This window comes from Mustela nivalis (genome assembly GCF_964662115.1).
Source record: "Mustela nivalis genome assembly, chromosome: 3".
Taxonomy (NCBI): Eukaryota; Metazoa; Chordata; class Mammalia; order Carnivora; family Mustelidae; genus Mustela; species Mustela nivalis.
The window spans coordinates 96,004,499-96,020,928 of record NC_139022.1 but is presented as its reverse complement, the minus strand read 5'-3'; the positions used below and the strand labels follow the sequence as shown (position 1 = coordinate 96,020,928).

At 44.1% G+C, this 16,430-nt stretch overlaps 1 protein-coding gene across 14 annotated transcripts in view; it reads right to left on the bottom strand.

The window, feature by feature from the left end:
- ANKRD55 (ankyrin repeat domain 55) overlaps positions 1-16,430 on the bottom strand; it is a 290,232-nt gene that overhangs the window by 15,740 nt on the left and 258,062 nt on the right. For all 14 annotated transcript variants that reach the window (XM_082725966.1, XM_082725965.1, XM_082725964.1 and 11 more), the window contains 2 exons: positions 11,524-11,652; positions 1,516-1,700 (listed from right to left, as the gene is read on the bottom strand). In XM_082725966.1, coding sequence (XP_082582092.1) covers positions 1,516-1,700; positions 11,524-11,652 — 314 coding nt within the window. The remainder of the gene's footprint in view (positions 1-1,515; positions 1,701-11,523; positions 11,653-16,430) is intronic.

Below are 16,430 nucleotides of genomic sequence, written 5' to 3'. Positions count from 1 at the left end.
AAACACTTCCCTCTGCTAAGAAAGATGGGAAATCACAGTTACTACAAATGCTTAAGGCACTTACACCTACTAAAATTTTGAAAAAATTCTACCATGAAGAGGAGCTCATAGTTTGTGTGAAGGCACAGCTGCATGAGGCACTAAACATGAAACAAGAGGGCGGGCAGGATCCGTCACCTCCGGCAACCTGTGAACTGAGCTCGGGAGCAGGAACTAGATTCTCCTTGAGATTTTACTTGAACTTAAACTCTCCATGGCCTTTATCTTTTGTACCTTCTTTCTCTGCTTGGCTCTACTTTCTTTTGACGCTTGTGGAACTGGCTTTTCTTTGCTAAGTGTGTGATAATGCAGAATGGCGAAGACCCTCTTCAGAGCTGCTTCTAAAACTACTTTGAATTAGGCAAACTTTTCTCCAGCCCTCCTCTCCTCAATGTGTTGCGCTTTTTTTTTTTTTTTTTGTCCTTCTAGATCATTCACCTTTTCTCTTCATATAACTTTAGTCCTGCTACTACTGTCTTACCTGCTCAGGATTAACATCTACTCTTAGGAAAAGTCTACTTTCAATGCTTTATGCTTTAATTTTACAGTCATCATGTTAACCATGCCCAGCTCCTGAGACTAAGGTGCAACCTAAGATTTTTTCCTCCAGCATTACAAGGATTTCGGGAATCAGTAGTAGGAGGTGCTTCTTGGAATTTATCTAAAGTTAGGATACATAGGTGGCTAAAGTTGCAAGAGGCTTAAAAACACACAAACAAAAAGCAAAACAAAACAAAACAAAACAAAAAAAAACCCATACACAGTGCGTAAGCCTTTTACTTATTTTGCAAGTCTTGTTTGTTGTTATATTATTCTTGCATTTCCATTGAGTCAATGCTTAACTAAAAGGAAGATTAGATAAATAGTGTAATTGAAAAGCTCTTAATAGTTGATTAGGAAGAAAAGCACTGTGGATGAAAAGTTCTGTTTGGAAGAGGAGAGTATACGTCTTCCTTTAATTGCTAATTACCTCTGAGATAAGTCTCTTCCCCATTCCGGATCCAGCTTCCTTTTCTATGCTAATATTATTTTAATGCTTGGGAAAAAAAGGCTTGATAAAGTCCTATCTGGTTCTGAATATAAAGCCTCTATTATGCTCTTGTCTGGATAGCAAGAACTTTTTGACTTTATAACAGAAACCTGGAATTTAGAAAAAAAAAATAAGACTTACTGTTAAAAGTAAAAAAGAACATATAGCAGGAAACTGACATACAGAAAGCTTTCTGAAAACGTTTAGCAAAAAGTGGAAAATCTGACAAGACTGTTCAGTCACAGCATTTCTCTCCATAACAATGATTTTTCCTGCCCTGACTAAAACAGAGCAGTTTTTTTTTTTTTTGTCACCAGAACATGTGTCAACATTACCGGCAGTGGGGATATAGTCATATAGGATAACCCCTTAACCATGTTCTTTAAGATTAACTTTCAGAGAAGATGACTGGTAGTCCCCGACCCATCCTGAGTGGGCCCGAATACCTGTCATCCACATCCAGAGCCTGCAGGTTACACTCAGGCACTCTGGCCAGCTCATTAATGATATCACTGAAGCCCGCTGCTGCTGCGATGTGCACGCACGTCTTCCCACTCTCGTCGTCGTAGTTGACGATGGACGGCCCTTGGTGATGGCTCAGGATAATGGAACACAGGATTCTGTTTCCACTCTGGGGAGGAGAGGTCAAAAGGAGCTCATGAGGTCCAGCCTGGGGCTCTTCCCTGCCCATGCATGTTCAGATAAAATACAAAGGGGAAAACAAATGCAAAATGAAAAGGAAAAAGAAAAAGGGAAGTAAACACATTTTATCACAGCCTCCAACACCTTCCCACTTATCTCTTGTTCCTGCCAGGATTTCTGTTTCCCAGAAGAGCTAAATTGTCTTCTATGATTCGCCAGCTAAGAAGGACTTCAATTATACAGAAGTCTAGTTGACTAACATTGGAGCTGGCCCATGCAGGGGCCACCGACACAGCAACTTGCTGCTCAGATCTCTGTGCTTTCTTTCCCCAACTGTGGCAGAGGTGACTGCTGAGAAGTTGGTACAGTGAATTCTCATGTTAACAAAATGACCATGACAGGTACTGACTGGTGGCATAATGATGACCAAGAGGATCCAGTAATGGTCAAATGGCTACAAATGGCATGAAATTTAATCTCCAAAAATCCTTGGGGAAAGGAAATGGATCATAATTAAGTAGCTAATCAATAAAGAAATCGACAAGTATGAGAAAGAACTTCAGGCAACCATATAAACTGGGTCTATCTCTCTGTGTAGATCTATAATAAAGTTTTATCTTATCTTCGAAGGGAGGCTATTGTACACTCTTTTTAGTAACCTGTCCCAGCCTTAAAAGCCACCAGTTCTTTGAGGTGTCCTGTATTTCTCCAGCTTGCACAAATAGGTGAGTAAACTCTGTGCATATTACTGCTATTGAATACCTTCTATCAAATTGAAAAATAAAAAAAATTGCATGAGCATTTGCAATGTAAGATGATAATAAATCTTCAGGGGCAAGTGAAAGAAATTCTCATATCATTCAATAAAAAGTCCTATCTTTTAGATTTCTCCCGGTATCTCTGGGAAGATCATAAAACAATCCAAATAATTTATTAGCATTTTAATTTTCTCAGTGAATCCACAGAGACCCTGGAACTCCACCCAGTAGGACTTCTGGGTGGAATGGAGGCCCTTCGGAGGCATGCAAAGCCAAGTTAAGGAAATGGGAGAGGCAAGTTGTTATTCTGGAAGCGCAGCTTTGGACCACATGTTAGGGTCAGAGACCCGGGCAAGAGAGAGAGTTGGATTTTTAAAACGCAGCAATTCTGATAGGCTTTAAACGCTGTTCAGCAGCTACTTCCTGATACACTTTTCCATGTAAAATTTCCTGTTGATCTTCTTCCTGCTTTGTTACCCTCTTCATGTAATCCCAAATTTGCATTCTAGAACTTGGGTCAGTTTCCACAATTCCATGGAACAGCACTCATTCATTTCACCTTTCCTCTTCCTTTCCCTCCCTTGTTTCTGTTCACACTCTGGGCTCTCTGGCTCTCCGGATTTCCCATGACTCAGCTTGCTGCTGGCTTCACAATGAGCCATTACACTGTGGACCCTGGGGTGTGTTTCCAGTGCATAAGGCGACAGCAGCTGACAGTCCCATAACCTCTTGCAGGACCGAGGGCCAAGAGCCTCACAGCTCTTAGAGTGCTGAGTGTGTGTTAACCGCAACAGCCAGGGCCAGATATATCATGTGTGGAGTCCCTATTCACATGGCAGGGAACAAGCTTATTCCTTTCTTTTTTTTTAAGATTTTATTTATTTATTTGACAGACAGAGATCACAAGTAGGCAGAGAGGCAGGCAGAGAGAAAGGGGGAAGCAGGCTCCCCGGCGAGCAGAGAGACCGACTTGGGGCTCGATCCCAGGACTCTGGGATCACGACCCGAGCCAAAGGCAGAGGCTTTAACCCACTGAGCCACCCAGGTGCCCCAGCTTATTCCTTTCTTTTTGGTGTCTTTTTCCTCTCAAATACCTTTTGTCCTGAATTTTCCAGGGAACTTCTTTGTCTCTACATCTAGCTCTTAACACAGCAGCATCACTCGATCTCCTTTTCTCTGAAGGAAGATAACTCCCAGGAATAATGGGGAAAGTTGTCTTTACCGAGTGAACATTGTGTGCCTGGCACTGCTCCAAGCATTTTCACGTACCAGTTCGTTTCATCCAGACAACAACCCTGTGGGGGTAGATCCTCCTTTGATTCCCATTTCGTAGAGCAGAATATGGTGGCACACGGGGGTTAAGTAACTTGCCCAGGGTGACAGCCAAGAAGTGACACAGCACGATAGACAGACAGCCTGTCTGCAGAGCCCTTGCGCCTCATGGCTACACCATTCTGTCTCTGATAAAAGGAACCCTGTCTGTTTATTTGATCCTTCATGTTCATCCTGGAGAAACGAAAGTAAAAAAGTAAAGAACTCCTGTTTAGGCTGCTACAGCAGTAGCAAGGATGTGTGCCCAGCCAAATGAAACATGAGGTCTTTAAAAGCCTCTACTCTGAGGGTTGCCATGGTGCACCCTCAGAGGAATTTGAGGGGTCTGAGAGAGCACTAGGCTGTGAGCGGGGGCTTTGGCTTGCTGGTTTCCTGGTAAACGCATTTCTTTCTCGGCGAGCTGGCTGTGTCAGGCAAAGGTAGGCTCCAGGCCTGGGAGGCCAGCAAGGGTCACAGAGACCAAGAAGCACCAGGACACAAGGAATGGGATGGTGCCTGGAAGAGCCCTCCGGAAGAATGGAGAGTGGGTTTCTACTTGGGAGAAATGTCATTAACTTTGGGGGGGGGGCAGTAATACTGTACAGATCCTATTCTTACGGAGCTCTAGAATTCTGCACTGGATGACCTGATGAGCATTGTGGATTTGTCTTCTGTTGTATTTGTTCTGTTTCTGTTTGTAGATAATTCATGAAATTGCCCTCATGTGCTCTGAGAGCTGCTGGGAACTACTGAATGTTAGTCATTGTCACGTTACTCGTCATAAGGGAGGGTTCCTAAGAAGCCTTGTGTGATATAATGATTTATAAGAAATATATATATGGTCACTCAAATTCCTGAAAATGCTTCAGAGCCATAAAGGTAAAATGGGTGTCCTGTTATTAAAAGGTGACTTTTGGACCCCACCCAAGGGTGGGGCCGGTTGCCAGGAGGACCAACCAAGTGTTTAGAAGGTTGGAGCTGTCAGTACCCCCACCCAAAGCTTCTAGGGAGGGGAGAGGAGCTAGAGGTTGACTCAGCCCGTGGCCGATAACTTAATCATGATAGTGTAGTGAAGCCTCCATAAAAATCCAAGAGGGCAATCTTTAGGCCTTTCTCGGAGAGCTTCCATGCTTGGGGAACTGGAAGGTTTCCATCTGCTACCAAGCCAAACCCCAAAATCCATGAGGACAGAAGCTCCTTACTCTGGGACCTCACCTTATGTATCCCTTTAACTGGCTGTTGATTCCTGTGCTTTATCATATCCTTTCATAAAATGGTTAAGTGCTGGTGTGTCCCTAAGTATTGTGAGCTGCTCCAGCAAATTAATCTGGAACGTCCAACCTGTAGCTGGTCAGTCAGAAGCACAGGTAACAGCCTGGAGCTTGAGACTGGCGTCTGAACTGGGGAGTGAGGTGCAGCCTTGTGGGACTGAACCTTTCACCTGTGGAACCTGGTGCCATCTCCAGAGAGACAGTGTCTGAACTGACTCACATTCTCAAATACCCTGAAAAACCTTGCCACCCACACACAAAAGTTGAACTAATGTACAATAATTTTGCTGCAGGAAGACTGCTAAAAAACAAGATTCCAATGTTCTGACTGTAGATGCTTTTTATTCTAGGAGACCTTCCAAAGGGTCTTAGTGGGCGACTTAGGACTACTTGGTTATTTGCTAACACATGTCTGGGGAATTAGTGCTATCGTGGCTTCTTCTCAGAGGAATCTCCAACCTCCTCCCTTCTTTTGGAAGCAGTGGCCCGTTTGCAACACTTTGTCTCACGATGGTGACCAGATAAATAGGAGGCTAGGATTTTAGGTCATAAGCCAGAGTCAGATGTATCAGGCTGGGAATGGAGCTGTGAGGGAACATCTACCAGTCTATACTAGGCGAATACTTAAAAATTGAGAGCTTGGGACTAACCAGATATAAAAAGTACCTAATAGCCTGAAGTCTGAACCATCTTCATGGTTAGTCCCTTTGGATACAAGCTTTACTGCTTGGCTTGACTCCAGAGGCCACTGTACCCCAAAGCTTGGGGCTGACTGCCCTGAAAAGCTAGGGGAAAGACAAAAAGGCGGGGAATGGGGCATGAGGCATGCTGACCCTCAGCTTCGGAGTCTCATCATTTCATAGATTCTCTAATATGGTAGGGAAAAAAAAATCTCCTTTCTTGCTCTGTTAGTGTGTAGAAAGGGGCTGAATTCTGCTTCTGGGTGTCTGACAAGATGAAGATCTCCAGGAGGGCCCTATCTGTCCTTGTTAAATGTCTGACTGGGATTCTGCTGAAATGAAGCCTAGCAGGGAGTCACTCTCAATAAATATTTGCTGAAAAGTAAATAAATGAGAAAAAAATATTGACGAACTTTGAGCAAAGCCAAAGAGAAAACCCATCCTTTTTAGCCTCTCTCTCTTTTCTTCATTATCTTCCCCCTTTTACTCTTTTCACCATTTTTTTTTTTTTAATATGTATTCACTCTTAGGTGAGTCCCTGTTATCTTCTCCTGCACTCTTTTTCTCTCTATAGCCGGGCGCTGGGGAGCTGACCCACGTGGCCATTTAAACTCAGGTTGCCCCTCAAGCCTGCAATTTCCCTAAGTATGTCAGTCTTTCCTGCCGGGTATGGGTTTAGAAAACTTGACTTTCTTTTTGTTTACTTTAGGCTTAGCGGCTTTGTAGTCCTCCTCTTATCCTCTTATCAAGCACTGGGAGATAAGGCCTGCGTGCCTCCGTGGGTGCTGGGTGTCCTTGCTCCGAGGACAACCTCTGGTACACTAGTTTTCTTTACCCGTGAATTGGATGGTGGGACTAAATGAATTAACATAGTCACTTCTAGCTCTAAGACTCTTTCCCTGTATGAACTGGACCCTCTGGTATATGACATTTATCCATTGTCACTCTGAATATATTCAGGGTAAAAGTGTATTTCTAAGATTTTGACACAGTCCAAAAGGTTGACCACAGATCTTCACCACAGGAAGGAGGAGGATTCCATGCTGGACCAAACCAGGGTCAAACACTAGAGGCTCAAAGGTTATATTAAAAGAGCTCGAAGGGTGAGAGTGTGTGTGTGTGTGTGTGTGTGTGTGTGTGTGTGTGTGTTTAATTTCCTTAACCACATAACCACATACTGAATGAACAAACATGAAATAGTTGTTTTATATTAGTGCAGCTCTTTTCTTTCTACTCTCCTTTAAAAATGCACGAAAAGAAAGTACTTCTAAGGAAGATTCCAAAGAAACACATCTTCTAATAAATAGAGGAGGGAGCTACTGGTGAGATTTGAGGAGCACTAGATACCTGCCCCCTCACTGACCTGCCATCATATCTATTCTAGAATTCCTACCATTAGAAAAACCTTCCTAGTATTAAGGCATTACTCTCCTGCAAGTCTCAGTTGAGCTAACAAATGGTGTTCTACAAAGAGAACTCAGTAAGCCATTAATCTTGCTGATTTGAGGTGGGTAAATTTATTGCATTGAATTCAGTGAACACTTCTTAAAGGAACTAAGATTCACAAAGATCCGTTCTGGGTCTGGAGAGACATCTACATAAATAAGGAATATTGTCCTTAAGCATACAGTCTTAAGCATACAGTCTATAAGGGAAGAATCAGCCATCCCACTGCTTGTAACACCAGTCCTAGACATAAGAAAGTACTAGATGAGCAACTCAGAGAAAACAATTCTGAAAGGGAGTTCAACAAAGAAGGTGGCATTCCTTTGGGTCTTCAGGAATAAGAAAGAATAAGCAGAGATTCTTCAGGCAGAAGGAATGATGTGGGGAGCGCAAGAAGGGTTTCAACAAAAAGGAAGAGGGTGATTAAGATGGAGACATACTGAATCTCCATGATGTACTGGAGGGACCGTTCATATTTTGGTGTGACTGGAAAAAAGCCTATATGGGCTGAAGAGGAGAGGTCAAGGAGTGGGTGGGAACTAGGGAGTGGTTGTTTACAACAGTAGGCACTAGGCCAGGGATTTTGTTCTGTACCAAAAAATGGGACTCACAGAAGGTTTTTGAGCCAAGGACCAACAGTGACCATAACTGTCCTGGTAGGATTAACAGCTGTGTTTATATATTCCTTCGGGATTTGTAGAAAGAGCCATTGATGGCAATGTAAGAATAGAAGGGACAAAGAAAGGGCTGAAAGTAGTAATATAGATAGTGAAACTGTTCGGATGAGAGATGGTAGAAGCTTGATCTAAGAAAGTGAAAAATTGTCTCCATTTGCTCTTCAGGGTTTACTCTCCCATTTTTTCCCATCCTGCTCCCATCTTTTTCCATTTTGCTCTTCCATTTAGCCTTCCTTGCCCTATGGCTTGTGGTTGGGTTTGGCCAATGAGTGACACTGACCAGAGATGGGAGTATGAGGATAGAAATTGGGGTGTTTATCATTCAGTTCTCTCTCTGCTGGGCCACAGTTTGGTCATTCCATCAAAGGTTATACCTACTGTCCTAGGCCCTCTGCTACAGCTCTAGCTTTTGTTGTGTCTTAGTAACCACTCCCTCCCATGCCCTTTTAGAGCCAGATGCCCTAATCGCAATCTGCTGTGGTATGTGATAGCCTCTTCAGGAATCTCTTCCCAATTTATCCCATCCAGACTGGGCTATGTTTCCTGCTGTGACCCTGACCTGTACAGTGGAGAGAGAAAGGAGATGACAGAGATGTGAGAGATGAAGAGGTAGAACTGAGGGGTCATGACAACCAACTAGACACAAAGGCTGATAAGGAAGGAGTGTGGATGACGCAAAGCTCTTTGGCTTGGGCTACTAGGAGGACAAGCATGTGATGGGAAGGGAAGACCACGGGTTAAGTTTGGACGTGTCCAGTTTGAAGGGTCTGGGAAATGATGTGGGGATGACAAGGAGAGCTAGAAATGTGAGTCTAGAGTTTCAGAGAGAGGTCAGATTTGAGAATCTTCTGAGTAGAATGACAGTTGATGGGATGGGCTTTCTGAGGAAGAGAGGAAGAAAAAAGACTGAGGACGGAACTTCGGGAGGGTCTCCTGGGCAGACCGGGGAGGTGAAGGAGGGTAACGGGCCCACAGGAGGACCTCACCAGCTACCAAGGCACTTGAGAGATGGGGCAGAAGCCTAACCCCAAACCACTTCATGGGCCTAATGTCTCCAATCTTTCTTGCCTTGGTTATCTGGGTGAAATACAGAGGCTCTATTATTTGAAAGTGTCATGGCTTTAAACATGGGCTCATGTGGTCCAAAAGAAAAGCAGGAAGTTTGGAGAAAGGAATACATGACAACGGGAAATAGACTCACTCATGTGGAAAAACTGTAAAAGGAGCACAATGCTCGTCCTGTGCTATAAATGAACCAGAAGGCTAAAGGGGGCAAGTGTAATCATGGTTTCAGCTGACATTTGGAATTACCCTTAGTATTCTTGGTAGATTAAAGGGCAGGACACACCACTTCTGAATTTCACTGCTAACCACAAGGACAGAGAGGGAGCATGGTTCTCCTCCAAGTGTGATTCTGCACCTTTTAGGGATAGTCACTGATCTGCACTGAGGGAGGAACTGAAGAAAGTTGTGGATGACTTCCTCAGAAAAGTTTGCCAACATATTTACATCTTCACGCATAGCATGTTTCATACAGTTGTAAGGGTTGTAGAAGGGACCTGTCTAGTTAATCCTTTTACCCCCAAAGGCAGATACACAGTGGGTGCTCAAGAAATATGTATTAGGCAATTGAGTAAACAAATGGATGGTGCAGTATGTTTATACCAAATCATGATCAAGATGCAAATATCTTAAGTATGAGCAGATAAGATTTTAGTACCCATTACTATGAATTCATTTATCATAGCAGTTTTCAACCCTCAGTGCACATTTCAATCTCCTGGGGTGAAGGGAAGCTTTAAAAAGTATGGATGCCTGGGCTCTATCCCAGAACAACTAGCTGAAAATCTAGGGTGTGAGGTCTGTGTAACAGTATTGCTTAAAAGCCCTTTAGATGATTTTAAAGTGCAGACAGGACTGAAATCAATGTAGCACATTAAAAGCCCTATCATTTGGTAGAGAGAAAGAAGATGTAGGTATGATAATTACCATAACAAAAATGGTTATCTATTCTAATTACCTAGCACGTTACACGTTGCTGTCATACACAAACTCTCATTCATACCCCAATGACACACAGACAGTTAATCCAAGAGGGACTGGTGATTTTTCTCAAATAAAAACCAGGTCTGTCAATGCAAACAGATTTTTTGAGTTGAGTACTGGGTGTTCTTTTCATTTTGCCAAATGGCCTCTTTAAGGATAAGAGCAGGGGCTCCCACCCCTGAAAAGTCCAAATCAGAAGGTCAGAAGTAGGGTCTGGGAACCTATCATTTTACAAGCACTGTGGCTGATTCCATTGCAAGGCTGGGACCCCAAGAGCAGCTCTAAATTGCGGAGGTGGGGTGGAGGACGTGGGAGCAGGGGTGTGAGCCCCATCCCAGATCTGTGGAATCCGAATGCCAGGGTGATGAGGGTGAATACAGAAATGCTTGATCTGAATACCACTCCCACCTCAGCTGAGGACCCACACACAGGGCTGCTCAGCCAGAGGACCAGCCCGGCAGGGACTGGCATGGGGGGGCGGGCAGGGTGGGAGATTAGATACTGAAAGTATGTAGGAGGATGCGACAGCAGGTGGGGAGGACAAAACAAGTTTTGCTCACTTTGCAGTTTTGCCCAGTGCTCGTCTTAGTACAGAGTAACTAGAACCAAAGTTGGAGTTACAAAACCAGAGAAGTTTCCAAATCACTTCAGTTTCAATTTTACCTCGAGCCTGAAAGTGCCAGGTGCTCATCTCTGGCATGCTTGGCACGTGAAACCATTAAGTGAAACCGCCAGCAGGGCAGGCAGAAACCCCCTCTCACAAGTGTCGTGGCAGCAGCTCGGCAAGGGTGCCTTTGTTGGGCTGATGAAGGTTAACAGTGTCTCTGCTTGGGTAGCAAAAGAATGGGCTGGCAACTTGGTTGAAATGATGCGTAATACTACTGTCCTCTGAAGGACAGAGTACATGACTCTGAGTTAACCTATTCCTCTAAAATAGAAAGCACGCTAATAATGTTAGCTATGGGCATTCTCTCACCTCATTCTCACTTTCCCCTCTTTGGGCTGTAGACTTCTTGGGTCTATTCTGATTTCTTTGGTCATGTGTTCTAAGACAGACTCCCTTTTGTGATCACGGGATAGCGTTAAGAGGCATGATTTTCATTGCTCAGCCCAGAACTCAGGGTCACTTGGAGTAACTCTGCTTTGGAGGATTTGGAAGAAGAGAGTTATGGTCAAAAGACTTTGAAGAGCAAGTTTTCCTAATAAAACTTTGAAGGTTTATCCTGGTGTACTGTGAGCTACTTAGCAAGCATGCAGATGGAGAGAGTAAGAGAGCAAGCAAGAGAGGTGGGGTGTGTGTGTGTGTGTGCGCGCGTGCGCATGTGCCTGTGTGTATAACAGCCAAAGTAGGCTCTCTTCCCCCTCTGTACCTTGGAGGGGTTTCTTCTCCACAGATGGACTCAAATCCTCCAAAGTGACAGGTTTGTGGTCAGGCCCTTTGGACATGAAGGGACTGAAGAGGGCAGCGTGAATCTTCCTTGCTCTAGCACACATTTAACCTCCATCTCAGTGCAGTGGCTGCACCTTTGATAATTCCATCTTTCAGGTCTGATAAACTCAGAGACTTGTAACATGGCTTTACACCATCTAAACTTGAGACAAATTTACTGGTCAATTTCTCACCTGGACTGCCCAGTGGAGAGCTGTTTTAAAGTCTTTATCCACAAGCGTGGGGTCTGCTCCCTTCTTCAGCAGCATTTGAGTATGTTGGGGCTGGTTATGGAAAGCGGCCCAGTGGAGCGGTGTCATTCCCTACAAAACCACAGTCAGAAAGGGGAGAGGTGAGCACAGGCTATCAGGAAAGAAAAGGGAGGTCCCACTTTCTCCCCAGACCCAAGGGCCATCACCAGATACATTGGTTGCTGCCTGTTAGTTCAATCAGTCCTTAAGCCATTCAATCAACAGATACTTACTGAGGTTCTGCTTTGTGCCAGGAAAACGGGGATGGAGAATACTACAGAGAATTACCTAAACAAGGGGCGCCTGGGTGGCTCAGTGGTTTGGGCTGCTGCCTTTGGCTCGGGTCATGATCTCAGGGTCCTGGGATCGAGCCCCGCATTGGGCTCCCTGCTCCGCAGGAAGCCTGCTTCCCTCTCTCTCTCTCTCTGCCTGCCTCTCTGCCTACTTGTGATCTCTGTCTTTCAAAAAAATAAATAAAATAAAAAAAAAAAAAAAAAAAAAAGAATTACCTAAACAAGATCCTTGCTCTCATGGGAACTGCAGTGTAGTAGAGGAAGACAGACAACAAATGGAAATGAGCAAAAGGATTTTCCAAGTTGTTCAGTGCTATAAAGAATGTGTATGGGGAGCTGTGAGAGAGTAATTGCAGGCTTAGTGACTGTACTACGTGGGCTTCTAGGAGCCAGGCTGGGGGAACAGAGCAGCAAGCGCCAAGCCACAGAGGCAACCACTTGTGACTGGGGTCACGCTAAACTGCCATATCCCACCCACAGGGGGAGGGACACTGTTTTACTACAGTATCCTCAGTGGCTACAACAGAGACTGGATAAATAGTTGTTGAAGGAATGAATGGAGAAGGAGAGAGAGCCATGTGAGACGAGTCTGGAGAGGGAGGCAGGGCTGATCCTGGGATGTAGGATGGGGGATACAAACTCTGTATAAAGCATTTAGATTTCATTCTGAGGTCTGTGAAAAGGCAGTGAAGGGTTTTAAGAGCATGTTGACATGATCTGATTTACACTGTTGGAAGAGATCACTCTGTGGCAGCTTGGATGAGTCCATCTGGTGAATCTCAGCTTCTTTCAGAGCTTGAAGTCACATGCTTTAGGCATCATTTAATAATACAATGAATGGGAAAGGTAACCATGAGGACAAGTATTATTTGGGAGTATACCATGAAAAGATGGCCTCTTTTCCTTGCCCACACTCTCAGTACACAAAGTATCTCTGAAATGACTCTAGATTAAGATGCTTGGTAAAGAGGGCAAAGAGTATGGGCAGCTTTAAAGTTCTTTTCATAGTCCTCTCCACACATAATATAAAGCTGAGAGTCTAATACTTATCAATGCTATGGTCTTTATGAGTTCTTATGTACATTTTTCACTGAATCCTCTAAACAATCTTCCGAATTAAGTACTGTGCTGAACTCCACTATGTGTTCACCAAACTCTATGTCCTCTTCCTCCAGGGTGCACAGGGTACATCCCCCAGCCTCCCAGCAGATAGGGGTGGCCTTGAAACTGAGTCCTGATCATTGCAACGTGGACAGAGTGGGAGGAAGCTCCTCACAGGCCTGCCTAGAAAACAAAACCCACAGGGTCTCCTTCCCTTCCTTCTCTCTTTCCTCATCCGACAAATGAATGCAGCCAGCAAGACTGGAGAAGATTCCAGAACCATGTAATTATGACGCTTAGGACCTGACTGATGAAGGAGAGTAAGGCTACCCTGTGATCCAGGATTGGACTATGATTGTAGCAAGAAAGAAGCTTTAACTGTGTCAGGCCCCTGAGATTTTGAGTTTATTATTGTAGCAATGGGCCAACTCTGATAGGTGCTGCTATCCTCCTCGTTTTATGGAAGAGGAAGCTGAGCTCTAGAGCAATTCCCAAGTCTGTGAGTGAGAATCTAGGGTTTGAGGTTTATGGGACACTGGGATGAGAATGTCAATCCCCTTGACCAGGTCAAAAATTCTAAATCATTATACTATGGCCTGTTTTCAAGTTGCGAGGCTCACACAAGTGAGATACGCTCTTGAGAATACTTCAAGAAATTAGTTACATTTGGAAAAGAAGGCTACACTATTGGAACACAACCTGGATCCTCGCCAATGTGAGTGGGGTCGAGTATGGTTCTATAAGAAAACTCCATGAGATGGAGGGCAAGAGTCTTCCTGGGCCAATGATGTCTAGAATAAACATGGGAGGATCCCGGGAGCTCACTCAGGGCCTCCGCTTAGATCTGATAAGTGTGGAGAATCCTTAACTTGCTCTTGTCATTTAAAGCTAAGAGATAAGGCTCAGTAGCACAAAGGCTAGAGCCTTGGACTTCCAAACTAAGAGATAATCGTTCTGTCACAGTTTATTGCCTGCAGGTGGCCCACATCCTGCACTTGGCCTACATCCTGCACGTAGCTCACATCTCACACGCCCTTCATGTCCTGCTTGTAAATCTATATTCTGTTTGTAGCCAGATCTTATGTAAAGTATAAAAGAAGTGATTGGAAAAAAAAAAAAAGTCATCTACTGGTCACTGATCATCAGTCGATAACTCCCCATCATTTGAGCTCTGATCACCAGGTTTCTCCTTCACGTAGGTGACAAGTGACACCTGAACAAGGACCTGAAATTGACAAATAGTAACTCAGTGATCTGGAGACCTCACAGGAAGAGGTAAGTGAGAATGATGGGGCAGAATCAAAGTTGTGTGCAGTATCTTTTATCTCAGGGAGGTGCTCGAGTGTCCAGTGGTCGATTAAGAGCTTGTTGGGATACTACTTGTGAATATAATCCTTGGTTTTCCAATGAAGGGAACAGAGGCAGTTTGGGAGCATGCATGCCATAATGTGGAAAAGGCTTACAGACGAGGTGAAAAAAATTTTATGGAGTTTTGGGTTATATGGGCATTGGTAAATTTTAATTTTGGGAAGGAAACATCAGGAAGATGATTTTAAGGCTGAAACAGCCACTTCTTTTACATACATTTGAGTTAGATGATGAAACAACCCGACAAATTCAAACCGAAAGTAAAAAAATTATTTCTCGGCAGAAAGGACAAATGCCATGTTTCTCCTTTGGCCACTGCATCTTTGATTCCCTTTGGGGATGAGGATGAGGAAATAGCAGCAGACCTCTTTGGGGATCAGTGAAATGACAGTGGGTTCGATGATTTACGCACGTTACATTTAGGACCAACAAAAACTAAAAAACACAATCCTGTTTCTACACCATCTTGCCCCCATGAGCTGCACTTAGTTTTCCCTGTAACTTTCAGGCTAATAGGCCAAATACTTAGGACGGGATGCCGATGAAGACTGTAAGAGTTAAGGGCGTGTCCCATGTACAGATCTACTTCTCCATATTAATAGGAATATTTATCCAGATGGAGCAGAAATGCCTGCTGAATACCCTGTGATTTTCAACTCATAAGTAAAATGGTATTAGTCTTTTCTGAACTTCTACAATGGAAAATGTGGTGTGGCTTTCTGAGGAGGCAAATGAAAAATTCAGGAGTTCAGGACAGAGGGAATGTTACAGCTGTTACTCAACATGGGAACAGGAGCTTGGACGACGTCTAATCATCAAACTCCTAACATTCCTCCTGCAGCCCTTCCCTGCATGTGTGATGTGGCCCTACAAGCCTGGCAAAAAATGAATTCGGATGCTGATTATACTCCCAGTTAAACAAAAATCCAACAAGGGCCTAAAGAGCCATACATTGATTTTATTGGCGGGTTAAAAGAATCACTGGAAACGCAGGTAAGAGGAAAGCAAATTCAGGAAATACTCTTAAAACAATTAGCATATGATAGTGCTAATGAAGACTCCCAGGCCCTGATTTAACCTCTGAGAATCTGGCAATGTCCTGGATTATTGAAAAGCTTGTCGTAATGTTGGATCCTTTAAACATCAGGCCTGAGGAACAGCATTAGAAACCATGGCTGTTCAAAACAATTGCAGGCAAAATGTTAATTGTGGACAAACAGGATATATAAACCATGCCATCTCCCTCCCTGTCTGATTGCTCCCTCTTCTGCCAATCACCCGAATAAATCCAGGATTCAACCCCGTAATGTTTTTCCCCCACTGTTGACAACGCAAGCAAACATTGGGCTAAGAAATGCCAGTCAAAAACCAGTAGAGATGGAAATCCTTCTGCGAATCCTCATCTGGGAAACGTTTCCCTAAGGGGCCAACCCCAGGCCCCAATTAATGTGGGGTCACAGAATTTCCTATTCAGTTTGTACCCAAAAGCGACTCTCAGTTAATGGACTTAGTCCCTGTTACTCAGGGGAGTGCTGCGTTTGGTATCCCTCTTCCTAAGGCTTGCTTTATATGTCCATCTCAATGTCCTTATAAATTGTCAACAAACCAATATGGACCTCTACCCCCAAATATGGCTGGTCTCCTGCTTGAACAGAGTAGCTTAACTATGAAAGGAGTTACAGTACGTACGTAAGGAGTCAGACTCTGGTTATTATGGTGAGATTCAAATTATGGTTTCTCTCACTGTTCCTGGACCTTTTCGGCAGGCGAACCAAGTCACCCAACTTTTGTTACTTCCCTATATTAAAGCCTACTCAATCTTCAAACTTCAGGGAAGGAGAGTTCAGCAGTACTAATAAAAAGATTCATTTTTCTGAGAAACTGTAGGAAGTTGACCCCAAATGAAGTTTCTAGTAAGGGACGAACATGTGAAGGGCTCTTAGATTCTGGAGCAGATATTTCCATTCTTTCTTGTCCGTGTTGGCCACGCCAATGACCTACAATGCCTGCTGATAATGCCCTTGAGGGGTCTTGGCTATGTAACCACTCAACTGAGACAAAGCAGCTGACCTCTGCCCTGTGTGAACC